At 45.8% G+C, this 13,544-nt stretch overlaps 1 protein-coding gene across 1 annotated transcript in view; it reads left to right on the top strand.

Annotated features, from left to right (window-relative positions):
- Nucleotides 1-5,703: 5,703 nt before the first annotated feature.
- LOC144727819 (secretagogin-like) overlaps nucleotides 5,704-13,544 on the top strand; it is a 33,207-nt gene continuing 25,366 nt past the window's right edge. The window contains exons 1-2 of the mRNA XM_078606941.1: nucleotides 5,704-6,011; nucleotides 11,187-11,257. Of these exons, the coding sequence (XP_078463067.1) occupies nucleotides 5,939-6,011; nucleotides 11,187-11,257 (144 nt within the window). The 5' untranslated portion in view covers nucleotides 5,704-5,938. The remainder of the gene's footprint in view (nucleotides 6,012-11,186; nucleotides 11,258-13,544) is intronic.

The following is a 13,544-nucleotide window of genomic DNA, read 5'->3' as shown; positions in this document are numbered from 1 at the left end:
CGTTTGTATTAACTATTCTTAAATGCAGACATTGACGTTCGCCAAACAGTATGATGGTCTGTTTTGTGACAGGTATAATATTAAAATCCTTATGTATGTATGTTGAACTTCTTTTGCACCATATGTAGCCAACCGTGCTTATGCCACTGGCCACAGCAATCCTGCCCAATATTGCACCGTAGATATTTTCAAAGGGAGAAGACATTGTCAAATAAGCTCTAAGACTGTCAAAATGTTGCATAGCATAACACACCATGGTGTGACCCACCATAAAGATAAACAAGAGAGTTGAACTTAGGAATCTGGACGTGAATGTCAGTAAACGTCAAGTATATATTTTTGAATGTATATTAATTGAGCATTAGGATACGATATGTGTTTGTGTGTGCATGTGTAGTGACATTGAATGAGTGAGTCACTGTAGCGCGTGGCGCTGGGAGATTGGTAGACAATGGGATTGGGAATAGCAACCTGTCCTACCAGTTGGACCTCTGGGCGAAGCACGGAGCCTTCTGGGGGATCCAGAGGGGTGCGGGGCCGAGGGCGGAGCCTGGCCACGCTGGGGAGGATAAAAGGCGAGCTCCGACTCACAGTCGGGGCTGCTGCCATCTGGAGTGGAACTCGTCGTGTTGCCTTCGTCGTGTTGCCGTCGTCGTGTTGCCGTCGTCGTGTTGCCGTCGTCGTGTTGCCGTCGTCGTGTTGCCGTCGTCGTGTTGCCGTCGTCGTGTTGCCGTCGTCGTGTTGCCGTCGTCGTGTTGCCGTCGTCGTGTTGCCGTCGTCGTGTTGCCGTCGTCGTGTTGCCGTCGTCGTGTTGCCGTCGTCGTGGTCTTCGCCTCTTTAAGCTGTGGGTCTCGACGCATGTTGGCTGTCCTGACTCAGAATGTAGTTATTCCCTATGGCTGTGAAGGCCGGGATTAACAAGAGAGAGTGCCTCCGACTAGTGTCTATGAATTAGTCCACTATACATGTATAAATATGCCAATTCTTTATGCACAGCGGCTTTGGATGAGGTTGCGTTTAGACCCTATATAAATCCATATTGTGTTATATGTGCGTGTGGGCACATGCTGTAAACGATTACTTGGTGTTTAAACATCAGCACTGGGAAGACAAAGGCGGCCAGGCGTGATGCTGACCACACTATCTCCCTCGTCCATTGCTCTGACCTTAATAGGTGCTCACTAAAAGCACTTCCCCGAGCAGTCTATGCAGACTTTATGGGCGATGTTCGGGATTCGACCAGGACGTTAACGTATTAACACTAAATGTTTTTGAAGAAGGCTGAAATGTGTCCTTTAAAGTCATGAGACAGGGTTTCCTAGGCAAAGTGTAATTACTATTGGTGATAATGGGGTAACGCCTCTCATACTAATACAACTAATAATTAATCCGTACAGCACCGCATGCGTCAATGTTAATGCACTATAGGTACACTGCGTTAATTTAGTTTATTAACGTATTGATGTAGTTTCATATGTACCGAGTAAACTGTGCTCGTCATGGATAGACTGAACCTCGCCAAAGGAATGTGGATGAGCGTCACCCCACTTGAGTAGAGAAACGAGTTTTAATTAACACGTCGCAATTCAGCCACGACAAAAACATTTTTGAACATTCTGGAGATTGTAGTGGCCACTCGTGACTGGGACAATTAAATCCATTATAGACAACACATGCATCGAAAAATATTGATTCTCATCGATGTGGTGATAATAATGGATTACTGATTATGAGGATGGATGATTGAGGATGATGTACAGTATTCGTCCATCTATGATGAGCATGTAAAAATCTGCATGAATCCATGCATCTTTACACTACAGTAGAAATGCTAGTTCATAATTGTATCGTTTCCATAGCTGATGATTTTGGCAGCGGTGCCGCACTGTTTCACGCATTGCTGATACGAACCCAGCCACTTTGGCACGATGAACGGCTCGCATCATTAGAGTGTGATGTCTAAACCGTTCGTGTTTCCCCTCCAACCCACAGTGACCACCGTGGTGAGGTGTGAAGGCCTCTCGCCGCACAGCTTGGCATTAAGGTCTTCAGCGTTGGATTGGAAATGGGCTGCAAATGCGTATGCAATTTAATTCTGACCGTCAAGGGTGGAAATGGGATGAAATCGACAGGGAAAGCTGTATGTGCCGAGAGTAGCGAGGCGAAAACATTTTTTTATACCAGGGGTCAAGTGAGCCCCACAAGATGTAAGTTTCCATTCGAATCTCTCTCAGAATAGTGAAACCGAGTGTCAAAAAGCGGCCCACGGAAGCAGATATCACAGTTACCTCTGAGATCCATTCAATTAACCTGGTCCACACACAGTAGAGGACAACACTTTCCCATTCATTCTACAATATGACTCATGCTTGCCACATGACGTTTAACCCGATATTTAAATTCGTGATTCAACCGAATTAAGCACAGAAGGCTTCTTTTTTTAGTTGTCGGTCCTTCCTTTACTATTATAACAATTTCATGTTGTAACGCGATGCACAGTATTCGCTCACTCACATAGAAAACGACTCCGAGGCGCAATGAACTACAGACAAGGCAGGAACTCAATGAGCTGGTGCCAACTGCCCAAGCTCTGCGATCCTCTATGTATTAAGGTGTTAACGGCCAATTAATTATTCTTTAAATGGAGGAAGAAACCGGAGCACCCGGAGAAAACCAATGCGTGCGAAGGGGAAACATTATCCCGTATTGACGATACAGGTGAAGTACACATTTTCGCTCTACTGCCTTCTGGAAAGCCGAAGTATGACACCTCAACGCCCACTGGAAGGGAGTTTCACAACATTTGTGCGTTCCAGCAACCCGTGCCTCCACATTGACGGATTACATGCCACTTGCGTAGCCACCACCGCCCGGCAGGAACAGACGCATCCTTGGAAAAAGACTTACATCAAGAGGAACACATGGATCAGACAACATCCGCAATATAGAGCCAATAAATTGACTGAAAAGTGGGCTCAGGCAGGGCACGTCGCTATTAGGGATGATGGTCGGTGGTCAAGACAAACAACACAGGGGCAGCCAAAGTAAAGCCAAACACGCTCCGTGAAAACTTCCGCTGCTGGGATGCAGTGATGAAATCAGCTCGTGCGTAGTTGTGGGATGCATCGTTACATCGCATGCATGACCATGAGAGATGGTGAAGGATTTGGGAAGCCTTCATCCAGCAGTTGATTGGTCTTTGCTGCTGATGATATATACATTATATAACATGGTACCAAGCCACGTCCAAGTGTCACATCGGAAAAGAAAAATCAACTCGCTTGAGTGCTTCGCAGCAACGGACCGATGACAACACATGCTCCAATTAGTGCTTACACTTACAAGTAAGAGATATTATTCGTGGTGGAAATCCCTTATTCTGATGTACATGGTCAATCTGTTTATTAATCCACTGTTGGATTTGGGTCTCCACACGGCGCGCAATTCGTTGGGGATTTTTTTTACCACCATTCACTATTCGGATCCGTGCAGGTTAGTGCCCGTGGGGAGCATCGGCGTTGGAACATAGAAGTGCATTTACAACAAATCAATTTGCTGCACTCTTCTCGGCTGTCTACAACGTAGTCCGCAGCCCATAACACAGGTTAGTACTGTCGCAGCCTATAACACTTGTTAGAACTCGCCAGACAGACGCCTATCTGGGATTTAGAGATCTGAACAAAATCGTGCACATTCAGGACGATTTGGTCATATGCTGTATGATTATATATCTAAATAAAAATGTTTAACGGATGATGTTTTTAGAGTATATATATTCTTTCGAACAAAACACGATGACAATGTGATGAATGGACGATAGATAATAATTGGTGATTTATTCAGTAATGTCGTGCTACTAATAACATCCAATGCATTTTCATTATTATCACTGCTCCTCTATTGTCATCGTCTGCCCTTGCAATTTACGGAGCCGTACGGAGTGACATGACATGGGGGGCAGGAGGATGAGCTATATGTAATGAGATATTGAATGCGAAAATCGCATTTAATTTGTAGCGGGGCAAACGCACACACTCACACACACACACTTGCTGTAAATCAATAGAGCAGGGAATAGAAAAAAATGCGGCTGTTATCACCTGCCCATGCAAGTGTGCTCCGTGCTCAATTGGAAGGTTGCGAGTTCAAATCCGAGGTCGATTAAAATCAGTACCACTTTGTGGGAGGCCTACAGCGATATATTTTTTAGAAGGATTTAATTGTTACTGCCATGGAAATACGGTTATGACAAAATCACCCCGAATGGGCCCAATCTCGAAGCTAAGCACATTTTAGCCTGCAGTGCTTGGATGGACTACACTTGTGCATAACACCGGGTGTATTTAAAGCTGTAGAACAGCGCAGCAATACATTGCTGTACTTTAGTTATTAGCACCAGCATCTATGCTCCCCGCATTCACTAACCCACACTCACCAGCTTATCGTGAATAATGGCCAACAATGGTTTCCTCACGTCTGGCGTGAGGAGGCCCTCGTCCAGCATTGCCATGGACGTGGGTATACGGCAGTTCCACCACCGACAACGGACGTGAGCGAGACACCTTTGACCTCACTGACTACACGCACAAGCATAACATCCCTCTGTGCAGCAGCCCTCACGTCTAAGCGCTAATTGGAGCGTGTGTTGACATCGGCTGCTGCTGGGCGCTAATACGGGCTGCGCTCGCTCTCGAGTTAACGCTTCTTTTTCCCCAAGGGGCATTTCTTGGTGGAATGTACACAGCCACGATATATCCACTGGTGGATGTAGACATCCTTAAGCCGTCGCCATATCTCACTGTCCCGTGATGGAACAGTCCATCGAGCTCTTGCAAATCGGCGTATGTCATCGTTCCACGGTGGGCGTCCTGCCTGACGTGTTCTCTCCTTTGGCTTTCCACTCCGTCGTTTCTCTTACCATAGGCCATCATCCCTCATATGGTGTCCTGCCCAATCCCAATATGTCACCTTTAACCTGCGTATTTTTCCTAATGTATATGTCGCTTTAGTTGTATCTAATGTCTAAATGGCAAACATGATTTTCCCATGTCTGGAAGGCTCAACCAGTCCCAGGGGGGGGGGGGCTCTCCCTCTCTCTGACGTTATCGCCGCTCAAGTAGCCCCGCCCACTGCTCAGGTAGCCCCGCCCACTCTTTATAGAACACTGCCCTGTGCCCGCTTCTTGAGTCGAGCATGCCGCCAAAAGATTTGTAAACCAGGAGAGAAAATTCCAACTTTCACGGTAGCTTCATGGGGCACACCGGCAGAGCCTTTCAGTAACCACAAGAACTGTCCCGGCTAAACCAGGACATTCCGTAACTTCATTATTTGGCGTTGTAAAATTAGCACGCATCTTGTCCGTCTCTAAAAATTACAACAGCACCCGCCACCTCTGGTGACCTCTTCCAAATGGCAATGAATGGCTAAGCACGACCCTATACCCATTCCTGCATTCGGGGAGAAGATTATCCCTCGTTAATAATACAGTAGGGCCCGCACTGCAAAGCATATGGCTCAATGAGATGTGGGTGGGAATGATCGCGTGGCGAGGGAGGTGGTTGGGGGGGTGGAGAATAGCCGGGGGGGGGGGGGTCGTTGTGATGAGGGCCTTTCACTCCTTACCCCCACCATAATCCCAAAAGTCCCCCCCCCACCCGCTCTCCATCTCCTAGCTGAGAACCCCAGCTTTTGTGCGACACATGCGCAGATGTGCCGCTGATCTCTCAAGTGGGCTCTGCGCTACAGGCACTACAAGCTCAGTGTGCGTGTGTGTCTCTCCACATATATATAAGACGTGCTGAGGTGTGCTAGCAGTTCCAGAGAAGGTCACCATCACTAACTACCACTACACATCCATCAAGTGACTCATCTACCAGGTGTACCCAGCAAAGGCACCTGCAGGTGATCTCCTCTCTCTCTGCGCCACTATTACGGAGGAATGGCGAATTTTGACTTCGGAGACATCAGTGCGCAAAAATTCCTCGAGATTTGGAATCGCTTTGACGCCGACAGTGAGTGTTGATTGGGCTCAAAGCCCATCCATCCATACACGAACATGTGCACGCACCCACATTGTTTTTCGCTTTACCATTCGTGGGAGTAGTGGCGCTGGTGGTGTGAATGTATGTGATGGTTTGGGTGGTACTGGTTGTGAGAACGTAAGTTCCACTTTATTGCGCGGTTATCAGACTTAATGTGCCGATTTTACACTTCAACGTCGCCTACATATTCTCAGAGTTGTTTTACGGCGTTGATGGAGGACAGTTGTCTGAAATGTTGACTCGTATGCGCGTTAAATAGTGACGGACAATTCCGGTTTCGTAATTGGCGAACGCGCGCGCGTGTGGCATTGTTAGCCGGGCTTTATACGATATACAAGCGCACAAGCGCTGACCTGTGGAAGCAAAGGGTTGGTGGAACAGGCTGATTTGTGAAATCCCCCCCCCCCCCCCAAAATCGGCTGAGCTAAGGTGCTCGGGAAGGTGCAGTAGTAGGCTTTGTGCAGACCTTTGAGTGTTATACCCTCGCATGCGTGTGTTTTCTTCGGGTATTCCATTCAACCCTACACGCAAGACACTCGGCGCAAAGAAATTGGCCAAACATCCCCATGCAGGGAGAAAAACTATTTCGAGACTCCGTAATGCCTTTCTGTATAAGTGCTTTACATTTTGATTGTCGCTGTATTATTTGGAATAATACAATGTAGGCTAACGTCAGACATGAAATGGGCATCTCTAAAGGTGTCCAATTATATGTAGCTATATTAATTATTAATTGCCGTTTACAAGTAGAGACACGCGTTGCCATACCTCTCCGTATCCATGGCGGCGGTTGACTGCTCACACCACTCGGTGTGTGTGTGTGTGTGGTAATTGACCATACTTTACCACGCTGATAAATACACTTCATTAATCCAGCAGTCGATTCGCTGGAACGGCGAGTGGATTTTGTCATTGTTGTAGTTGTTAATTTTTTGTTAAGTTACCGCAAATTAATATACGCTTATTTGAAAACCGAATATCATAAGCAGGTGACGTGGAATTGTTAAGAAACTTAAAACCATCGCCTATTGTCAATAGGCGATGGTTTTAAGTTACTAAGCGCGAGTCTTTCTTCAATAGGCTATTGAAGAAAGACTCGCGCCTAGTAAATTATTCGAGCATCGTTCAGTCCTTAAAGGGCGGCAAGCAGGAACAATAACGCGTGAAAAAACATTGTGAACACACATTGGCAGAGGCCACTTGTTTGAGTTGAAACAGCGATAACTGCTCTCGAAAGATGCAGCAGTCATTGCATACAACCTGCGCGTTTGCGCCGTAAATCCACGTTTGCATCCCGAATTGCGCAATTGTGGTCACGCCACTGCGTAGTGTTTTATTCATTCGGGGAGTCGGGAGGGGAGCAGTGGCGCAGTGGTTAGCTCACCTCGCTCGGAACCAGGGGCCAATCGAGTTGTGATCCCGGCCACGGCCAAGGGCTAACACGCCAGCGGCGAGTGGTATCTGGACCGAATCTCCAGCCAGTCCCCACCCCACCCATGCGCCGACACTCGCCAACCTTTACTGACCAGCGTGGTGAAGTATGGTCAAGCAACTCCCATTGACCGACACCGCGTGGGGTGAGGCCTTAATTCAGCAGTGGATTGACAAACGGATGAGATGTATTATTATTGTTTAAGTACGACCGCTTGGATAAGCCTTCATCCAGCAGTTGATAGAAAATTACAGATGACTATGATGATTATTACGTGCCATTGACGCCCGCCTCATCAAATGCATCTATTCGTGTGAAATATGTATGTACGATGTTGAATTAAACCCTGGTTTTAAGGTGAAAATCCCTTTATCTTAAGAAAAGCGGTGAACACAATTACTCAGTTCTGACAACTCGACCACTGGTGATGTACAGTGTATACCGAGCGTCCAGGGACGGGCATGTGGCAGGGTAAGCGCCACCACCACCGCCACCATAACACCTGGGCAGGGACATTCCGTAGATTGGCTGACGGGAATTGATCCTTATGGCGGTAGCATGGGGTACCGCATAATACAACATGGCCGAGGTAATTAAATACTTTATTTCTGGGACACTATTTTTTCCAGGGATGTACTTAACTCCGCGACTGGGGTACCAATCAATCCGAAATCGGCGCCACACTCTACGATGTTTAAACGCAGCGAGGACGATTGCGCTGAAACCCTGAACGCGTGTACGCACCGTAGTGGTGCATCGTGTACAGCTCGTCGAGATGAGTCGATTGCCGCATTGCCGATCATTAACAGACTAACAGTGACTGCATCACGGACATTATGCGAGAGCCGGGGTACTATGGTACCCCGGGGTACCGCCATAAGGTTCAATTGTTCAATTTAGACCGACCAAGGTCGGGAAAATGCTCTGCTTCCGCTCTGGCGCACCTCCGATCAGCACGGTTGGTTATGCACGGTGCGAAATAAGTTATACATACATACACTACACAGCGAGTCGTGTAGCGAAGTTCATATTAAAGTCAGTGGCATGGGTGGCGTGGTTTTGTTGTGGTTGTGGTTAATTAGCGCCTGTGGCACTTTCGAAATTGACTGCGAGCCTCGGGCATTGTCAGTGAATCCCGAACGATCATAAACATATCCTAATCCGAGCATTTGGGATCGACACTGAATCCTCATAATCATAGGGGTGACTTAGTGTGGCTATATGAGGCCCGATAATTATTATGTAACTCCTAAGAATCAAAAGGGAGCATTGTTTTCGCTCAGGATGCTTCAGATATTAACAATGAATCCTAATAATTCTACAAAATGTATGATACTGCATTGGCAGTAGTGCACAAAGCAAAAATAACACAAACTCAACACATTCGTCAATCACACTATCTTAAAGGAAACACATATATATGTAATAGGCGCCTATTAATCAGGCAATGCCCCTTTTTCCATAGCACACAAAGCATTATGTATTTGTCATTTTATGGTACTGTTGTTGACAAATGCGTAATTTTTTTTCTAATGATCTTAGAGTTGCATAAGTGTGGCTCTAGGAGCCTTGGTCATTCACAAACCTAGGGAAACCATGGTCTAAAAAGCGGCCACCTAAGTTCGAGCCCAGGCTAACATCAGTGGCAAGTAATATCTAAGCCCCCCCCCCCACCACGCCTGCCTACATAATCATAGTCTCAAGGGCACTGTTGTTATAAAGTGATGACCACGTATACCATGCACACGTGGAGGAGTGGTGGCGCAGTGTTTGACACACTGCGCTACAAACCGAAGCGTGCACACCATTCAAACCCTGGCCAAATCTGAAATGACTTTGCCCACCGCCATCTCCCACCACAACGTTCACCAACCGGCACAGACCAACATGGTCAAGTATGGTCAAAACGAATGCGGCTCCTTGACCGACACAGTGTGGGGAGCCCCTCATCGAGCAAAGAACTGTACATTATTAACTTAATGCGGAATTACAATCGTAGCTGCTGTGCGTTGTTGTGACCACTCCGCGTCCGCGCATGCCGTTGACCTGACCACAGACTATAGATATTCATGAACACGAAACATTGAGATCGTTTACACAAGTAGACGGCGGCGGGCATAACAGGGTGGCGTTCACATGAAGCCGGATCCCGCGTGTGCCACCCTGCGCAGCTTTACTGACACGTGCCCGTGCACGATCATGTCACCCACGTGTGGGGATCGATTCTCGCGTTCCGATACCGATTTGTCGAAGAATGACGTGAGATTAATAATTGCGATGAAGACGATAACATTTCTCTGTAATTTCAGCTCGGCCGTATATATTACCAGGGCTTAATTTCTCACTCTATGTATTGCAGTATGCTGATCGTGGCCACAGTCACAGTGAGATGTGTACTGGATGTGCTGCGCCACATGCATGTGGGAATTGCTTCTATTAAATATGCAGTATTACACATGCAGCGATTCACATAATCAGAATATTTATTTATACTGGAGGAATTCGATGAGCTATTAAGCTATTTTTTTACAGAAGTCCAGTAGGGGCGGGTAAGAACGTTATAACAACAAACAATACAAAAGCACGATAGTAGTGCGAAGTACAAGAAAGGTAAACAAATCCCCCAAACACATACAGGCAAAGTTCATGGAGGTATTCACTTATTTTTCAGAAGCGACTTGGCCCCAAATGATAGCTCAACAAGGTGGTTTATCATTTGGATATTTATAGCAGCAAAATAATCTCAATGCATGTTTCTAAATGTGGAGGGAAAAACCCGAGGACCCGGAGAAAAAAATCAATGTGTCCACGAGGAGAACATGCAAACTGCAAATATACAGGCGTCAGGGTCGGGATCGAACCCACACCCTCCTGCATACCATGCGAGAAAGATAACGGCACACCACCGTGGCGCACCTTAAACAAATAAAGAAAGTATATACGTTCTAAATTTTGATTTAAAGCTTTCGTGACTGCAGGGATTCATCTTCTTGGTTCCTTCGGACGGCTGCTTGCGTTGTGGCCGAAACGTCGTGAGAATAATTTTATTGTTTTATTTTTATTATTTTATTACTTCCCTTCTACGTGACTTTACCGAAAGAACCAAGAAGATATATACGTTCTAATTGCATCAATTCCCAAGTTTGGAAAAGGCAGTAAAATAATAGCAACAACAGTCCCAGACCATACCAAGACAACCCACAGGCCCCCGCTCTCTGCACCTTCCCCTCACCTTCCCATCACAAACAGATATGTGATTGCTATGATTGTGATCACGGTTCGAGTAAAGTTTTTATTCGCTTTGGTCTCGTTTTCACCGTTTTGTTCACTCCATTAACTAGCATGTGACATTAGCATGCACGGCCCACGTCTGGGTGTTTTTTTTTGTACCATGCTTTCACCACGCTGGGGTGAAGGCCAGGACCAGTTCAGATATCACTCGCTCCTGATGTTAGCCATGGCTATGTGCACAATGCGGTGAGGTGCAGTGTGCTTAACATTGTGTCACCACTACTAATCATAAGGTATTAAGATTAACACCACCACTGTGGGGTTTTAAAGCCAAGATTATCTTATCCTCTCGGGAGACAGCTGTTGTTCATCTCATCCTTCCAAAAGAAGTTTCATTTGTTTTTCCACTATCAATTACTCTTGCGCCAAGAAACGGAATCGATTGTTCATATGTTAAACTATAAATGTCGCTGTCTTCCCAGACAATGGCTATATCGAAGGCAAGGAGCTTGATGACTTCTTCAGACATCTTGTCAAGACATTCGGAGCAGAGGTATGAGCAAGATAAGGAAACACAATGTGGATTTATATAGCATCTAAATGCGACCGCATTTTAAGATTCTGTACAGAAACAGTGGGCATATGTTTCATATATAAGGAGAGAGGCAATCCGTTATGTGCAGCTGGACAATGAAGATCTTGAGCTTGGACTTGGACAGCATGGATTGCTCAGAGAAGGGAGTTGCAGGTATTTTAAACGAAACTATTTTTTTTATTTAATCAGGTAAGGCCCACTGAGCTATATAGCTTTTCTCAGGAGCAACCTTGCCACAAATGATAGCTCAACGAAGTGGCTCATCATATGGAAATATATATCAGTCAAATACGCGAAACGTATTTTTATTTTAAATGTGGAGGGAAAAACCGGAGGACCTGGAGAAAAATTGACGCGACCATGACATAACATGCAAACTCCAAATATACAGGTGTTAGGGTCAGCATCGAATCTACCACCTCCTGCATGCCAAGCAAGGTAGTTAACATCTCACCACCGGGCAGGAGAGGAGTATAAGCACCATCCCACCGATTGAAGCTTGACTGAGGGCCTCGACAGAAACCTTTGGCTGCTGGAGAGTTGTGTGGAGGGGAGTGGAGTAAAATGCAAGTCGAAAGGTAGACAGGCATGAGTCCACAGTGGATCTTGAAGACTGAGTGTGATCTTGAAACTGATCCGGAATTGGATTGGGAGTCGAGAGAGCAATTGGAAGCAGTCCAGGATGACCGTCACTCAGAACCTGGGTGTAAATATTGCTGTAATTGCATTACATTGCATCTCATTAAAACAATTAATATAGTTAATTATGTCAATAATTTTTTACAAATTCTCCAGGCTTCATCTCATGTCAACTACATGGAACGATTTTTTTTGTGTACTTAACTTTAACTACTTAACTTTTTTACATATTTGCTGTAACAAAGTTACAGAAAATATCTCAGGTCTGCATAAAAAGTACTCTGGTTACCCATGTAAAATATAGGAGCCTTAGTCTACATTTATGAGGCTCAAGTAACCTTCACCAACCTTCATCAACCAATACTAACCAGCGTGGTGAAATATGCTCAAATAGCACTGCATGGCTGACAGTATGGAGAGTATCTCATCCAGCAGTGGAAGGACAAAGGACTGTGATCTACTTTTATGGGGAAAACTATTTAAAGCATGGAAAATCTTGCAGCTGAATGATTAAATCTGTTGCATGATGTTTAATCGTCCACTTGAGTCACATTGATTGACCTGTGCTTTAGCATGTCCCCACTTAAATACCTTAGGAGATCAAACTTTACAGGCTCATATTACACTAAGCGAAACAAAACACAGTCGAGCCAGTAATATTTTATTTGGAAACTTTTCTGATATTGAACCGTGTAAGAAATAATGATTGCTTTTCTTGGAATAGGGAGTTTTTCACAATTTTAGATAGTGCAGAACGGGACAGGATGTTTCACACTAATCAGAGTTCCACAGTGACAATCCGAGCCAGCGTCACAGCCAAATCATTGTCAGTTTAACAACAACAAAAACATAACAGGACGTGTTGACATTTAGGGAGGGATGTCATAAAATTTGATGCTGTTTTGATAAAGTATTAAAATATATTGCTAAAAAGTCGAGTAAGTAAAAACAAATCGGCTGAAAGAAAAAAAGTGGGCTTGGGCAGAATATAAGACAGGCCCTCAATCACCCCTTATCGCACGTCTCCAAGGCGACACCTCCGGTGCCAGCGTAAACCCCGGGCCGAACCCATCTGCAACAGATTCTCCCGTTAATGAGGTGGAGGTTTGCTCGTGCGAACTTACGACATCATCCCCCCCCACGAATAAAAACGCAGCTATCCCGGCTGTAATTATATATAACCTGGGTGCATGCAACATGACAACCCCTAACACAACTCTATTGTGACTAGTGACCGACCCATAACTACAAGAAAATCATAAGCAGTGACCATGAACAATAACAAGAACAAGGGAATGGAGAATTCACTAAAAACGATGCGTCGTGAACGAGTATGTGCAGCAGGCCTGTCTCCGAGTGCGAGTGGTCCGTTGAGGGAGTCTGCAACGCTCCGTCCATGGTCCTTAGGTCCTCTGGCCCTGTAGGCGGTACAGAACATTCCTCCTCATGACCTGTTACTTTAGGTGTGGCGGTCGGCGCACCGGGTGCATTAGACACCGGCGGGCAGGGATGTAGGGATGAATCGACCGGACCGGACGGAACATATGTTTTTATTGTGAAGGATGCACAAACCAGTGCCGCTGGCCCAATCGGATACGCACACACT

The sequence above is a fragment of the Lampetra planeri genome, chromosome 26 (genome assembly GCF_965212315.1).
Source record: "Lampetra planeri chromosome 26, kcLamPlan1.2.h2, whole genome shotgun sequence".
NCBI lineage: Eukaryota > Metazoa > Chordata > Hyperoartia > Petromyzontiformes > Petromyzontidae > Lampetra > Lampetra planeri.
This window is presented reverse-complemented; position numbering and strand designations above follow the sequence as displayed.